This window comes from Rhynchophorus ferrugineus, unplaced genomic scaffold, assembly GCF_030347505.1.
Source record: "Rhynchophorus ferrugineus isolate W39M unplaced genomic scaffold, kcgeb_rfMv2 rfM8, whole genome shotgun sequence".
In the NCBI taxonomy this organism is placed as follows: Eukaryota; Metazoa; Arthropoda; class Insecta; order Coleoptera; family Curculionidae; genus Rhynchophorus; species Rhynchophorus ferrugineus.
In genome coordinates, this window is record NW_027472587.1 from 33883934 (window position 1) to 33902075 (window position 18142).

The 18142-nt window shown below is 31.7% G+C and overlaps 1 protein-coding gene across 5 annotated transcripts in view; it reads right to left on the bottom strand.

Annotated features, from left to right (window-relative positions):
• LOC143201126 (uncharacterized) overlaps positions 1-18142 on the bottom strand; it is a 176110-nt gene that overhangs the window by 10426 nt on the left and 147542 nt on the right. For 2 of the 5 annotated variants that reach the window (XM_076411983.1, XM_076411984.1), the window contains 2 exons: positions 8774-8837; positions 971-1170 (listed from right to left, as the gene is read on the bottom strand). In XM_076411983.1, coding sequence (XP_076268098.1) covers positions 971-1169 — 199 coding nt within the window. In that variant the 5' untranslated portion in view covers position 1170; positions 8774-8837. Of the gene's footprint in view, positions 1-970; positions 1171-4558; positions 4687-8773; positions 8838-18142 lie in introns of those variants that run through there. The other 3 variants (XM_076411981.1, XM_076411982.1, XM_076411985.1) reach the window with 2 other exon arrangements.

The following is an 18142-nucleotide window of genomic DNA, read 5'->3' on the forward strand; positions in this document are numbered from 1 at the left end:
GATGAACGCAGTGGATGCTCAAAAGAGGTTATTACCGACGAGAACATTAAAAAAATCCACAAAATTGTTTTAAATGACCGTAAGTTGAAATTGAATGAAATAGCAGACACTCTAAATATATCAACTGACCGTGTATATCATATTATTTACGAATATTTGGGTATGAGAAAACTCTATGCAAAGTGGGTGCCGCGCGAGCTCACAAAAACAATGATCAAAACGTTTTTGACCAAAAACAACGACGAGTTGATGATTCGGAACAGTGTTTGAAGATGACCAAGCGTAATAAACCCGAGTTTTTGCGTCGCTATGTGCAATGTATGAAACATGGTTCCATCATTTCACTCCGAAGTCCAATCGACAGTCATCCCAGTCGACGGCACACGATGAACCCACTCCAAAGTGTGGTAAAACGTAACAGTCAGCTGGCTAGGTTATGGTGTCTGTATTTTGGGGGTGAGTATGGAATAATTTTCATTGACTACCTTGAATAAGGAAGGACCATTTGAAGTTTTTGGACCATTTGAAGAACGAAATCGCCGAAAAACGGCCGTATTTGAAGAAAAAGAAAGTGCTGCTTCACCAAGATAATGCACCGTGCCACAAGTCACTGAAAACGATGGTAAAAATCAATGAATTGGGCTTCGAATTGCTTCCTCATTCACCGTATTCTCCAGATATGGCTCCCAGCGACTATTTCCTGTTCTCAGATCTCAAAAGAATGCTCGCTGTGAAGCAATTTTCGTCGAATGAAGAGGTGATCGCCGAAGGAGGCCTATTTTGAAGCAAATGACAAATTGTACTATAAAAATGGTATCGAAAAGTAATATTTTTTAAAAGCTTGATAACAGGTTTTGCTTTTATCCAAATCGAAAATTCTTATTAAACATTATTTAAGCGACCAAAAACAGTACTTATATTAAATAGATAATAACATAAACATTTCTTGAATAAATGTAATAAACCTTACCAATGATGGTCATTGCAGTTTTGTCTCCCGTACATCTTAGTGTATGTGGCATATCGCAACTGCATTCCACCACTGGCTGTTGTGATATTTCTGGACAGCGCCATTCTTCCGGCGTCGAAGTTGAGGGAGTAATATGGCCAGGAGAAGGAATTGCTGCGGTACCGCACCACCACAACAGCGATAACGCCAACCACCACATTCTAAGAAAGAAAATAAAATAACGTATAAATAATAAATATGGTTATTAATTAAATGATTAAGGAAACTGAATTTGTCATAAAATTTTTTGGTAGAAATTGTGCTATTGCAGGCAGGACGGTCCTCCTATTATTGCGATGTCGCGGGTTCGAATCCTGCCGGGATATGGTCGTAAAATTATGTTTGTTTATGTAAAATCCGACAATCCGACGATCCGATCTTACAATTAATGCTAATCACGCCGGTTACCATGCTGGATAAGACCGGATGTCTACTGGAATGATCTGCCAGTTGGTCACTCGCCAGTCGGTAATGTCGGCCGCCATAACACTCTTTAGTGTTTTCTTTTTAACCATTACATGTGTGTAATTATTCAGAATATAGATGAATGTTTGGTTAAAATATATGGGGGAGAAATAATACTAATTATTTTGAAGATATGATTAATAAATTAAGGGAAATGCAGTGATTAAATCTAGTTTTATTAAGAAAGAAGTATACAGGTAGCAACAGAACAAACTAAGGAGAAATACAGTAATATCAAAATGACTTTAAAAAATAAAAAAAAACAACTAAATTGTTAAAGATAAATATTTCTCTAATAAAAATTAATTTTCTATTTTCTTAATTAATTTCTCTATGAAAAATAATTTGGGAAATACATACTGATATATTAATGGCGGAATCGCCATGCTTGTATATTAGTGTAAATACAATAGAATAGTAGTAATAAATCAATTTGTAAATTAATATTGTATTGAGCATATCTAATGTAAGATGTAATTAATAAAAAAAAATGTTTTTTTGTATGCATATCATGTTGTTCTGAATCTCAACAGTTAGAATAAGCGTAGAAGATTCCCAAAAGTTAGAGCAAGTGCAAAAGTACTTTTATCAGTAATTAAAAAAAACATGAATTAAGGATATAGAGATAATGAAAATAGTTATCACCAGTGGCAAAATTTGGTGCATATTATTCGATGTCTTAGACATATTTCTCGAGCGCTCTCTATGAAATGATGATTATTTAATATCAGTTCAAAACTTGTCAAATTTATATTATTGTTTTACTCGATTCTTTTATAACAATAATCAATATAATTAACTATAATAGTAATATTACTGAAAGGGGAAATCAAACGTAGATAAATTGACTATGGTTTTATTTAGTGTTGATATTTATTAAATAAATAATATTAAAATATGAAATTGATTTATCATGTTTTCTAGTAGTAAACAATTTAGTGACCACTTAAATATTGTTCCTCATCATTCACGTTGAAGTTATTTAATTACCACATATTATATTAGGTAAATAGAAATATAATTAATTAATTGAATAAACACTGACATTTTAAACATTAATAGTTAATTAATAAGATAATATAAGATGTGAATGAATAATAAGATGTAATTGCTGAAAGAAAAGTATTTTCGAATGCATATCGTGCTCTCCAGAATCTCAACAGTTGGAACAAGTGTAGAAGGACAGTTAGAGGAAGTACGATAGTATTTTTGTCAGTAATTGAAAAAAAAAAATGGACTGAGGTCATAGAGAGAACGAAAATAGTCATCATCAGTGGCGAAATTTGGTGCATATTGTTCGATGTCTTAGACACATTTCTCAAGCGCCCTCCATGGACTGATGATTATTTAATATCAGTTCAAAACAATAATCAATATAATTAATTATAGTAATAACATAACTAAAAGAGGAAATCAAACGTAGATAAAGTGACTGTGGCTTTATTTAGTGTTCATATTTATTAAACAACTAATATTATAATATGAAATTGATTTATCATGTTTTCTAGTAATAAACAATTTAGTGACCTCTTAGATATTGTTCCTCATCATTCACGTTAAAATTATTTAATTATCACATCTTATATTTGGTAAATAGAAATATAATTAATTAAATAAACACTGACATTTTAAAGATTAACTTTAACTTAAGTAGTTTACTTTTATTTTAATTTAGCAAATACATACTGATATATTAATCCCGTACTCGCCGTGTTTGTGTGTGAATACAAGTACAACAGAACAGTAGTAATAAATTAATTTGTAAATTAAGATTGTATTAAGCATATATAATGTAAGATGTAATTGCCGAAAGAAAAGTATTTTCGAATGCATATCATGCTCTCCTGAATCTCAACAGTTGGAACAAGCGTAAAAGAACAGTTAGAGCAAGTACGATAGTATTTTTGCCAGTAATTGAAAAAAAATAGACTGAGGTCATAGGGAGAACGAAAATAGTCATCACCAGTGGCGAAATTTGGTGCATATTGTTCGATGTCTTAGACACACTTCTCGAGCGCCCTCTATGGACTGATGATTATTTAATATCAGTTCAAAACTTGTCAAATTTATATTATTGTTTTACTCGATTCTTTTGTAACAATAATTAATATAAATAACTATAGTAATAACATAACTAAAAGAGGAAATCAAACGTAGATAAAGTGACTATGGTTTTATTTAGTGTTGATATTTATAAATAAATAACATTAAAAAATTAAATTGATTTACCATGTTTTCTAGTAATAAACAATTTAGTGACCTCTTAGATATTGTTCCTCATCATTCACGTTAAAATTATTTAATTACCACATCTTATATTTGGTAAATAGAAATATAATTAATTAAATAAACACTGACATTTTAAAGATTAACTTTAACTTAAGTAGTTTACTTTTATTTTAATTTAGCAAATACATACTGATATATTAATCCCGTACTCGCCGTGTTTGTGTGTGAATACAAGTACAACAGAACAGTAGTAATAAATTAATTTGTAAATTAAGATTGTATTAAGCATGTCTAATGTAAGATATAATTGCTTAAAGAAAAGTATTTTCGAATGCATATCATGCTCTCCTGAATCTCAACAGTTGGAACAAGCGTAGAAGAACAGTTAGAGCAAGTACGATAGTATTTTTGCCAGTAATTGAAAAAAATAGACTGAGGTCATAGGGAGAACGAAAATAGTCATCACCAGTGGCGAAATTTGGTGCATATTGTTCGATGTCTTAGACACACTTCTCGAGCGCCCTCTATGGACTGATGATTATTTAATATCAGTTCAAAACTTGTCAAATTTATGTTATTGTTTTACTCGATTCTTTTGTAACAATAATCAATATAATTAACTATAGTAATAACATAACTAAAAGAGGAAATCAAACGTAGATAAAGTGACTATGGTTTTATTTAGTGTTGATATTTATAAATAAATAACATTAAAAAATTAAATTAATTTAACATGTTTTCTAGTAATAAACAATTTAGTTACTTAATACATCATTCACGTTAAAGTTACTTAATTACCTTATCTTATGTTAGCTATAATGAAATACAAATAATTAAATAAACACTATTACTTACACATTAATTCAGTTTGTGATAAGGCTTTCGGCACTAATTAATCCATTCCAACCCAACAAAAACACGCGTATACGTCTCATCTGCATGGCTAATTCTATTTTTCATCGACCAGGTAGATAAACTCATAAACAATGATAAGAGGTTTTTGTTTAAACATACGCCGCGGGTGTCTTTGTTCAATATTTAACAATAAGGCCTTATCGGCGCCGCGTTCATAGCGATGCAAATATAGCGTCGATTATAGTCGATCTTTGTTAATTGGAAATAGTTGTGCGCACTACGTTACTAATATGTAGGTGTTGCATAATGTAACACCTTGTGCAATTTTAAGTGGAAATCGAATGGATTTAAGCCCATTTGAAACTTCGTCGTTCATGGCTTGGCGGATTGGTGCATTAAAATTATAATTTGGCACGACGTGAAAGTAAATTCATCCATTCATTCGTATAAAAACGAATGGTACGACGTGTAGCTTAATGCTGGTTGATGATTAATTATAAGAAAATATTATAATGATTGCTTTAGTGAAGGTATCAGATTCATAATAATAATGGGTTGATGAAAAAGTAATTTCGGTAAAAATTGAAATATCACTAATCGATGATAATACAAGAGTAATAAAGAAAACGCGTCTTTTTTGTTCAAAATTGGCTTCATTCATCAACGTAATCGCTATCAAGGGCCACACAATCATTCTAGAGCCGCTCTAACATACCACTTTTGTAGAAAGATTTACCTTTACCTCAAAATAGGCCTGTCACCAGTTGGTGTCCACTCAGATGACGATAATTTTGGTTTCGGAGCTAAGTGATGGGTCTATAACAACAGGTTTAAATATGACCAAACACTGTTCAAAATCATTAACACTTTCTTGTTTTTGGTGAACAGTGAGCAAACGCGGCACCCACCTTGGAAAGAGCTCTCTCATAGTCAAATGCTTATGCAATATAAAACCAACACGTTCTTTTGATATCTTTAGGATATCAGCTAACTAACACCACTTCAATTTCCGATATTTCAAAACGAATTTTGTGGATTTTTTTTATGTTTTCTGGTGTTACCACCTTATTTCGACGTCCACTGCGTTCTGCATCATCGGCGTCCCTACGACCACGTCTGAAGTCAGAAAATTAACGTTTTATAATACGAGTCCTTATAATACTTTTAAAGCTATTGCTCGCTTGAACGGTATTTTCTCCTATCAAGAAACAGTGTGAAATTAAAACACGAAATTGTTTTTGATCTATTGTTTTGAAAATAACAAAAGTAGTGCCATTTTTAGCACAATAACTCATACAGTTATGAGTAGAATATAATGAAATTTTGACAGTTAGTACTAACTGAAAAAGTCTATCTGTGTTAGGCCTGGGACTTCAGGATGTCTTTGGGGTCAGTTCAGGATGTTTTATATATATCGATATAGTCGAATTCAGAGCGAAAAACAATATAAAAACGACAATCGCCGAAAGTCCTTCGCTAATCTTATCTCCACAACCTCTACAATTGGTAGGAGGCATACCCCCATAGATTATCCTGCGGGGTGGTCTTCATATGGAGTGAATAAGCGATAGGTCGTTTCTCCAAAGTTACCATACTTAAATGATTGATTGTATTTTTGATTAACTTTGAAATTACTATTACTAAATATTAAAATCTGAGACATCAGCAGCATACCAAATCACACAAGAATTATTGTAAAACATGTAGAGTTTTATTTGTTTATAAATCCTCGATATTATGTTCCCTAAAACAGAGAGAAAGGCACGTATCACTCAAGAAGATCATAAATCGTTCCGTATATCTGTGGTACTTAGAATTTCAATGGATAGTTCGATATTTTAGATCTTTTAGTTTTGGGTCGTTTATGTTTCTTTTGAAGTGTATTATAGTCTTATATTACCATATTCCATTCCATTCCATTCCATTATAAATTATCCATATTTTTCTCGGTGGCCAACACCCCTATTCTGCTCTAAAAAATTCATTGTTTACATTAGCGCAGTGTTATTTCCAACTGCCTACGTTATCGAGGGGCTGCCGTATTTCTTATTTATTTGTTATTTATTATTGAAATCTCTTATGGAATAATTAACGTAATCATTCGTAATCATTCGGAAGCCATCGAACGAAATAAAAACCTATGAACCTATATCACTGCTGCCAGTAATATCTAAGGTTTTTGAAAAATTCCTGTTGAGAAGAATAAAACCGATCATAGAGAGAAAAAAAACCTAATACCAACACGCCAGTTTCGATTTATTAACAAACACTCAACAATTGACCAGGTCCATAGAATAACAGATGTTATTGAAAAAGCATACGAAAGTAAAAAATTATGCTCAGCTATATATTTAGATGTAGCACAAGCCTTTGATAAGGTTTAGCATGAAGGCTTTGTTATAAACTACGAAAAATGTTACCAAAACAACACACCGAACCATTAAAATCATACATTAAAACCAGAATGTTTAGAGTCACACAAGAAGAAGCTTACTTTACAATAAAAAAAGCTAAAGCAGGTGTACCACAAGGAAGTGTACTACTAATGTTTTATCTACTCTACACTTGTGATATACTACAAATGGAAAATATTACGATGACTACATTTCCTGATGATGCTGCAATTATAGCTGTCGGAGACAATAGTGAAGAAGCCTCACGAAAATTACAACAGGCAAGTCACAATATAAATAATTGGACACAAGGTTGGAAAATAAGAATTAATGAAAGTAAATCTGTACATGTGCACTTCATCTATAAACAGACCGTAAGCACCAATAACATTAAATAATACTATGATTCTATATAGCAACAACGCTAAATATCTCGGAATGAATCTCAATGCAAAAGGTCGCTGGAAGGAACATATAAAGAAGAAAAGAAAAGAACTGGAATTAAAATGTAGGAAAATGTACTGGCTAATTGAAAGAAAATCACAATTATCAGTACATAATAAATTGCTATTATATAAGCAAATACTGAAACCTATATGGACATATGGAGTTCAATTATGGGGATGTTCTGTAAAGAGTAACATAAATAAAATACAAATTTCTCAGAACAAAGTCCTGAGAGGTATTATGAGCGCACCCAAATACTATAGGACTGATTACTTACATCCAGACCTTCTGATACCCACAGTCAACAAATCAAGAGAACTGCAAAGGGCATGAGGAAGGACTCCATTCTAATACGAATATTGAAATATTGCAACTATTGGATACCACCAGAACACGACACAGACTCAAAAGAATGAAACCATCTGATCTTGTGTAGTGTTGTGTCGTGGGGCGCATATAATAAAAAATACAGCAGTGACATGTATAAACATTATTTCAGCAGAGACTGAGATAGGGCCGATGGGTGCTCTTAGTTATATAACTAGGTATATACCTAGATTTAAGTTACCATAAAGACAAATTGTAGGTTAGACGGAAACGACTAGTAACAATATATTAATTAGTTAATAATAATAAAAAAAAATCAGCAAAGGAATGCATCTGAAAAATGCGCGCGTAGGAAAAACTACGGATATAATAAAAATAAAAATGCTAATATAGTTTCAAGTATATGAGAATAATTAATTGGAACCTGTCCGTGTATTACGATTTACCGTTTCGGTTTCGGAATTATTCCCGTAAAAATATTTTCACTCGTGTGGTGTGCCCACACGTATAAAAAACGATTTTAAATCACAGCTGGGATACATTACTGGCCGAATGAGAGGTGAAGTCGACGGAATTGAACGAAAAAGTGTCCGAAGTTGTGTGTGTGCTACAGATAAAACCTAAATTAGGAGACCTTTTAAATTTATGCCGTGCTCGTTAGCCCACGATTTCCGCTTCGCGCTCACCTCTGCTTCAAGCCGTGGTGAAATTGATGATGGTTGCACAAGAATACTTAAATAGCTTAATTGTTTATGTTAATTGTGTAACAGAAATTATGCAGCGTTGATTTCAAGAATGTTACAAAATCACTTGCGTTCGAGAAATTGTCACCTTCTTGTACTTCGATTACTATTTTATACCACAATTATTATATCAATTACACATCATCCTGACTGACTATAGAAAAATTCTATAGTTTTAAATGATTTATGGTTATTTTTAAACCCATGGCATAAAATAAATATTATATTTAATAGAACAATAACAAGCAATTAAACATTTTAAATAAATAAAAACAGAGGTCAAAATAAGTGATATAACAACTTACTCAATAAATGACAAAATAAATAAAGCGAATAAGCGTGCGAGATCTTGTCCAAGTGGTCGTGGTTCTGAAAACATAGAAAACGTACCTGAATAACCAATTTGACAAGAGTGAAATTAAAATATTTGAAATAGAGTAGGATCGGTGATTATTACGATAAGTACTCAGGTAATGTTAAAATTTAACGGTACTGACCTTTGAAATACTGTCAGCTATAATGGTATCGATAAATAAATGTATCGATAAATACTGGTAATGAGTGGTATCAATAATCTCAATTAAACACGATTACAATGATAGGTAATAACAAAGATGGAATAACCACGATGATTAATAATAAACTTTGTCTATAGTAGTCAGTAACATTGATGGACAATTACTATAAAACAGACAATATTGGTAACTGATAGCAATGATAAACTTTGGTAGAATGAATTATGACATGTGTACACGGTATGAAGGGTAAGTAACGCACGACGTACCAGCTTATGTCCTAACAGTAACAATAATGGTTACACTAAAGTTAGTAGGCCTCGCTAGGATTAAGCTAAATTCTCAAATAAATAAATGAACAGTAGTGTTGTTATTGTGTACTTACTTCTCCAGCTCCAGCTATGATGGACATGCGTGCGTAACGGAGAAAACCAAAGGTCACACGCTAAGTATGCTGCCAGCAAGAGCCAGCAGAAAGCACTCTCAGTGGCGTTTACGTATGCTTCATAAACGTATGATATTCATAAATCATAAATAAACATCAGTAACACTGACCACTTTGGCGTTCCTCGTTTATAAAATAGTTATCACTACATAGTATAAAACAAAGTCGCCTTTTCTGTCCCTATATCCCTATGTGCGCTTAAATCTTTAAAACTACGCAACGGATTTTGATGCGGTTTTTTTCAATAGATAGAGTGATTCAAGAGGAAGGTTTATATGTATAATACATGCATAATATACTAAGGCAACATTGCTAATTTTAGAGGTTTCTAACGTGATGTCGTAAATTAACCTATTTTTTTAGGCTTATTTAGCAATTAGCAAAAACGCTGCCTAACCCTACGAGTTAGATCAAATTAATGTACTACAGTATTGTACACCATAAAAAGGTCTACAAAAAAGTCCGCGATGGTATATGTTTATCTTTTAGGGATAACCCACATTAACCATTTTTATTGTTTACTTTTTACGTGAGAAAATGGCTTATTTACGAAGGTATTTTAAGCAATACGGCATTAATCCTTATCGAATTAAGTACCTTAAATACAGTGTGCAATTAATATAGATCAATATGGTTCCTTACAGCATGTAAATTAAACAAATATTTTCGGAGATATTACAAATTTAAAATTTGCGTTTAAAAATGTGTAATGTAATAAAAATTGTATGAATTTTGATATTCCAAAGATAGCAGGAAATCTTAGTATCAGCATTGCACCCGTGCGAAGCCGGGGCGGGTCGCTAGTAATTTATATTTAGAGTTGCAACCATAAAACTATTATATTTAATTTATCATAGATTAAGAATTATGGAGAATATACGACAGTTCGAAGAAATAATAAAATAGAGTATAATAAAGATAAATAATAATTAACCAATACATTTTTCTATATTTCAAATATAGAGTTTTTCTTTTTAATGGTCTAAACTCTTCAGAAATTGAACAATGAATGTTCAAGGGCAATTTTGTTCGCTTATTACCTTCAAACATTCAAACAACAAACTAAAATATTGTTATTGTATCTCTTTCAACCGATAAGGTGCGAAAATAATTTCAATCATGTTTTTAAAACTTTTATTAAAAAATTTTTATAACAATAAAATTTTGGGATTGGAAATAACTTATTGGTATTTTTAATAAAAATATTTAACTATTACTTTAGAAAATACATATATTCGTAGCAACCATAGTCAAGCAATGGCTGATATTTCTATTACGTAGCTTCTGGTTCTTTCTCCGAAGCCATAATAAATATCAATTATCGTATTTACATAAGTACAGTAATTATCATAGATACTACAGACTAAGTTTAGCTTTCATATTTTTTCATTCACTATTTAATTTAGTGATTTCCCAAATATATTAAAAATTTCAAGATGAATGAATTTTCACTCCCATTGAAGATGATTAAGCGTAATAAACCCGAGTTTTTGCTATGTGGCAATGGATGAAACATGGCTCAATCATTTTACTCCGAAGTCCAATCGACAGTCATCCAAGTGGACTGTACACGATGAACCCGCTCCAAAGCGTGGGAAAACGCAACAATCGGCTGGCAAGGTTATGGCGTCTATATTTTGGGATGCGCATGGAATAATTTTCATTGACAACCTTGAAAAAGGAAGGACCATCGACATTACATGGACCGTTTGAAGGACCAAATCGTCGAAAAACGGCCGCATTTGAAGAAAAAGAAAGTGCTGCTTCACCAAGACAGTGCACCGTGTCACAAGTCAGTAAAAACGATGGCAAACATTTATGAATTGGGCTTTGAATTGCTTCCTCATCCACCGCATTCTCCAGATCTGGCTCTCAGCGACTATTTCCTATTCTCAAATCTCAAAAGAATGCTCGCTGGGAAGAAATTTTCGACGATCGACGAAACTGAGGCCTATTTTGAACAAAAGGAGAAATCGTACTACAAAAATGGTATAGAAAAGTAGGAGGGGCGCTATAATCAGTGTATCATCCTTGAAGGGAATTATGTTGAATAAAAAAACTAATTTTGCCAAAAAAATGTGTTTTACTATGGTAGGCTGAGGACTTTTCAATTGACCTCTTATAACCTATCTGTTTAAGAAAGCTTTTATATTTATATGAAATATCTGTGCTTATTTCATTGACTTTATTCATTCATCTTATAGGTTAATGTTTTAATTGAATTGGTTATTAATAATATTATGTTAACATAGTGAATTATTTAAAATTATTAATGATTTTGTATGAAATATGGAAACCGAGTTAACCAGTGGTTTCTTGGAATAATTTGTTTATCACTAATAGATAAATGTTTTATCTTACCGTATTATTCTTGAAAATAGAAACGTTTCTGGAAATCACATTACATCATGCGGTATATATTTATATAAAATTTGCTGTAATCTTATTTCCAGTTATATGTACTGGTGGTTATTTATATGCAGTTTTCCAATTAAATTTACCACAATATCGGAATATTTCGCTGCGTATCTATTGCTTTTTGGAAACTGTATTAACATTTATATTTTTTTATTAATGATAACTGTTGGTATTATTTGAAAATATATATTGTTTAAACAAGAGTATCGTCAATTGATATACTACTACATATAATTTTTTGAATCTAATTTTTTATATTATTCTCTGAAATACCTTCAAAATTTAAAGTTACTTGATCAATTTGCAATAAGCACTTCATAACTGAAGACGAGTTGAACATGAATTAAGAGTGAAAAATTTCTTCATAGAAGTCTGGGGAAGCTTCAGATATAGCTGTATATCAAGTATTTAAAAAGAAATGTTCATCACGAGCTAAAATTACCAATGAATTAATTGGATTCTTTACTACCATTAACTAAAGCGATTGAAGAAAGCAATTTAACTAGAATTGATCAATAGAAAAACATTGTGTCACATCAAGACAAACTTAGATCATGCGAATCTTTAATACTTGGAAATTTGAGATAGATTGGCTGGAAAATATTAATGTATTCAACGTATAGCCTATGCTATAATAAATTATATATATATATATATATATATATATATATATATATATATATATATATATAAACCTTGCTCTGTTGGACTATATTTTCTTGTCTTTGTGAAACCCTCTAATGATGTAAAGCTGAGCGGCAAATCTCAGAATTTTTACAGTAACGGAATAATGGTTTAGCGAAGAAAGTAGTAAAAGGTCATCGAAGAAACGGACACAGATTTTACTGACAAGTGTTTACTGACATTTTATTGACAAGTGGAATTTATACAAATAAATTTGCTCCATATAAACTATTTTTGTGGGAATAGGCTTACATTAACATCTCTATCAAGCAAATAGAAAATAAAGTTATTATGAACAGCTGGAACTATCTGAAAAGTAGATTTGAACTATAGAAACAATAAAAAAATATATTTAATTTAGTTTTATAAGAATACTTTATAGAGATGTTGCGTAGACAATTTCAAATCCTAAATTTCTAAATTATTTATTTGCAATAGATAGAAACTTTAATTTAAAATCTTTAAACTATTAATTATACTATTTATAGACATACTTAATGCCAATGTGAATATTAATATAATAACTGAAAGAGGACACGAGAATGATATTTGGAAAAATATTTACTGTTGGATGATAAATCACTTTGTTAATAAGAGAACTAAACACGACAGCGTTTGTTCGTAACAAATTATAAAGACAAAAATAATTCTCTGCTGAGTTCCCTAATAAAGAATATGGCATAAAGTAGAAATGCCCATACAAGCCCACAAAATTAACAGCGGGTGAAGAGGTGAAATCACAGTCTTATAATTTGTCTTGTAAAGCCTACGTATAATGAAGTATTCATTTAATATTTATTAGTTTATTTCAGAACACCAATTTAGGTTTCGCAATAAGTACGGAACAATAGAACAAGTGCATAGACTTGTTAACAATATGGGCTTAAATGCCAAAAGGTATTGTTCAGCTACATTCCTAGAGATATCTCAGGCCTTTGACAAAGAATCATCCGAATTATGAGCTACAAAAATCTGATCTCACAGATCGTCATTTTAATGTAAAACAAAGCGATGAACATACCGAATTATATGCAAGACATTCAGGAGTTCTGCAAGGCAGTGTACTGGGGCCAGTACTATATCTTCTATACAGACCCGATTTACCTACAGCAAAAATAATCATTGTGGTAACATACGTAGAAGACACGGCAGTCTTAGTCTCTCATGAAGATCCAGCCGTAGCAGCCTACAAACACACCTAACTCAAATCCAAATGTGATTGAAAAGATGGCGTATAAAAGCCAACGAACAAAATCCAGTCATATAACTTTTACGTTCCGTAGAAGAACATGTCCACTAGTCTATATCAATAATTGTTAACTCTCACAAGCAGATGATGTTAAATATTTTGGTATGCATTTACATCGACACCTAACCTGGAAGAAGCGCATACTCGCCAAACGGAAATAACTTGGATTTAAACTCTACTACTAAATCTATAGGCTTATCGGGCGCAAATCCAAGTTGTCATCAGATAACAAGATATTATTTTATAAATCTATACTCAAGCCTATTCGGTCATATGAAATCATATAATATGTATATATATATATATATATATATATATATATATATATATATATATATATATATATATATATATATATATATAAACCTTGCTCTGTTGGACTATATTTTCTTGTCTTTGTGAAACCCTCTAATGATGTAAAGCTGAGCGGCAAATCTCAGAATTTTTACAGTAACGGAATAATGGTTTAGCGAAGAAAGTAGTAAAAGGTCATCGAAGAAACGGACACAGATTTTACTGACAAGTGTTTACTGACATTTTATTGACAAGTGGAATTTAGCCGAATAAATTCGCTCTATATAAACTATTTTTGTGGGAATAGGCTTACATTAACATCTCTATCAAGCAAATAGAAAATAAAGTTATTATGAACAGCTGGAACTATCTGAAAAGTAGATTTGAACTATAGAAACAATAAAAAAATATATTTAATTTAGTTTTATAAGAATACTTTATAGAGATGTTGCGTAGACAATTTCAAATCCTAAATTTCTAAATTATTTATTTGCAATAGATAGAAACTTTAATTTAAAATCTTTAAACTATTAATTATACTATTTATAGACATACTTAATGCCAATGTGAATATTAATATAATAACTGAAAGAGGACACGAGAATGATATTTGGAAAAATATTTACTGTTGGATGATAAATCACTTTGTTAATAAGAGAACTAAACACGACAGCGTTTGTTCGTAACAAATTATAAAGACAAAAATAATTCTCTGCTGAGTTCCCTAATAAAGAATACAGCATAAAGAAGAAATGCCCATACAAGCCCACAAAATTAACAGCGGGTGAAGAGGTGAAATCACAGTCTTATAATTTGTCTTGTAAAGCCTACGTATAATGAAGTATTCATTTAATATTTATTAGTTTATTTCAGAACACCAATTTAGGTTTCGCAATAAGTATGGAACAATAGAACAAGTGCATAGACTTGTTAACAATATGGGCTTAAATGCCAAAAGGTATTGTTCAGCTACATTCCTAGAGATATCTCAGGCCTTTGACAAAGAATCATCCGAATTATGAGCTACAAAAATCTTATCTCACAGATCGTCATTTTAATGTAAAACAAAGCGATGAACATACCGAATTATATGCAAGATATTCAGGAGTTCTGCAAGGCAGTGTACTGGGGCCAGTACTATATCTTCTATACAGACCCGATTTACCTACAGCAAAAATAATAATTGTGGTAACATACGTAGACGACACGGCAGTCTTAGTCTCTCATGAGGATCCAGCCGTAGCAGACTACAAACGCACCTAACTTAAATACAAATGTGATTGAAAAGATGGCGTATAAAAGCCAACGAACAAAATCTAGTCATATAACTTTTACGTTCCGTAGAAGAACATGTCCACCAGTCTATATCAATAATTGTTAACTCCCACAAGCAGATGATGTTAAATATTTTGCTATGCATTTACATGGACACCTAACCTGGAAGAAGCGCATACTCGCCAAACGGAAATAACTTAGATTTAAACTCAACTACTAAATCTTTGGCTTATCGGACGCAAATCCAAGTTGTCATCAGATAACAAGATATTATCTTATAAATCTATACTCAAGTCTATTTGGTCATATGAAATCCAACTATGGGCAACCGCTAGCAAGTCTAATATAATATATCATACAACGGTTCCAAAATAAAGTGATGCGTGCTATTGTCGATGCTTTCTTTCTAATGAAGTGATATAACGCGATATTACTCTACAACCAATAACGAGTGTAATTTAACGTGTTTGTGTGAAGTGCTTCGAAAAAGTGTTTGTCAATGTACTCGCTAATCAGCTAAATATGCGACGTGCCAGTGAAGTGCGTAGACTAAAACGTCTAACAACATCCGATCTGATTATTGGACATATATAGACTTTTGAATAAGCTTTAGAACAAATCTAATGAACTAGAATACTATTTTATACAGGAGATTACTTAATGAAGTGATTTTCTATATGCCATGTTTATCACTACATAGTATAAAATAAAGTCGCCTTTTCTGTCCCTATATCCCTATGTGCGCTTAAATCTTTAAAACTACGCAACGGATTTTGATGCGGTTTTTTTCAATAGATAGAGTGATTCAAGAGGAAGGTTTATATGTATAATACATGCATAATATACTAAGGCAACATTGCTAATTTTAGAGGTTTCTAACGTGATGTCGTAAATTAACCTATTTTTTTAGGCTTATTTAGAAATTAGCAAAAACGCTGCCTAACCCTACGAGTTAGATCAAATTAATGTACTACAGTATTGTACACCATAAAAAGGTCTACAAAAAAGTCCGCGATGGTATATGTTTATCTTTTAGGGATAACCCACATTAACCATTTTTATTGTTTACTTTTTACGTGAGAAAATGGCTTATTTACGAAGCTATTTTAAGCAATACGGCATTAATCCTTATCGAATTAAGTACCTTAAATACAGTGTGCAATTAATATAGATCAATATGGTTCCTTACAGCATGTAAAATAAACAAATATTTTCGGAGATATTACAAATTTAAAATTTGCGTTTAAAAATGTGTAATGTAATAAAAATTGTATGAATTTAGATATTCCAAAGATAGCAGGAAATCTTCATAGTAAGTATAGGGAAAGAGGAATTGTTTTACCCCAAATTTAATGCGTGCAGGCCAAGGGCAGTAATGAATGAACCAAAAATACTGGATCGATTTTAATCATGTTTTCTTTGAGTGACATAGGCATATATATTTTATGCCCGTGCAAAGTCGGAGCGGGCCGCTATGTTTTTCCATACAACGTTCATATTTTTTCTGTAGTGTATTTAATTTAGTATCAGCATTGCACCCGTGCGAAGCCGGGGCGGGTCGCTAGTATAATATAAACATAACAAATACTTGATACATTGTGGAACTACTAAGAGCAATGAAAATTGTGTCACCTATAAATGAATTCTAAAGGATTACAACAGGTGTTACTGCGTACTGAATCACATCAGGTACATTTATAATCAACTTCATCTACACTAACCGCTAACAGGCTTTACTTTTCAGTATGTGCCATTTCGTCAAAGTGTAAATAAAAGGGAAAGTAAATAAAAAGCGAATAAAAATAAAAGCGAAGTGTATAAAAGTTTTAATATTTTATTTTAATTTAACAAAAAAAGACGTCTAAAGGTCTGGGAAGAAGGTTCTGGGTAGCCAAAAAAAAAAAAATTAAAACGGAGATTTGAAGACGTTACTTGATGAATTCATCAATGAGGTTCGCAGTCGATTACAATTGATTCGGTTGGGCCAAGCACTGCGCAAAAACTGCTATACTAGCAGACACACAAGGCTCGACAACGTGTTGCAAAACCGGTGAAAACATACTTGGAAAATGGAGAGTGCTCCCACCCATCGTATTCTCCAGAACTTACTCTTTCTGATTACCAATTGTTTCGACATATGAGTTTGTCACCTGTATATTATTCTTTCGAGAAATAATCCGTAAATCGTTCGAAAAATAGGAAAAAGTAGCGGCTATCGCTGCACAATATCGATTTTTCACAATAAAATCTTCAAATTAAAGGAAGAACTCCTTTGAAACAAATGTATAGGCCATATACAAATAACATAGCATTACGCAAATATATTTATAAAGACAAAACAAATGAAGCAGGCACATTTGATTTCATATTTTTGGGGTAGAAATTATTGTAAATATATATGAGATGTATCATCTTCTCAACACTTTTTTAGGCGACCTTAGCGCCAGTTAGATTCCATTCTTGTACTCGTACTTTACTGTCGACGAGTTAAACTCTATTTTCTTAGTCTTTGGATAATATTTTTTTTACAACTTTGATTCTTTATTCATATTCTATTCATCACCTCACATACTGACAGAATAGCTAGTTTATCTTAGGTTTCTGAAATAAATGTGGATGATAAAAAATATGATGTAGAGCTACATACTGACAATACGACTGATGAATGATACTGAGTTTTAAGTTTATATAAGCTTGAAAAATTTTATATTGTTTTAAAAATTGTGGATAATGTTCATCTTTTTTCTTATAACCTAAGAAGTTGGACACATTTTAGTAGGAGACAGTTCTTTGA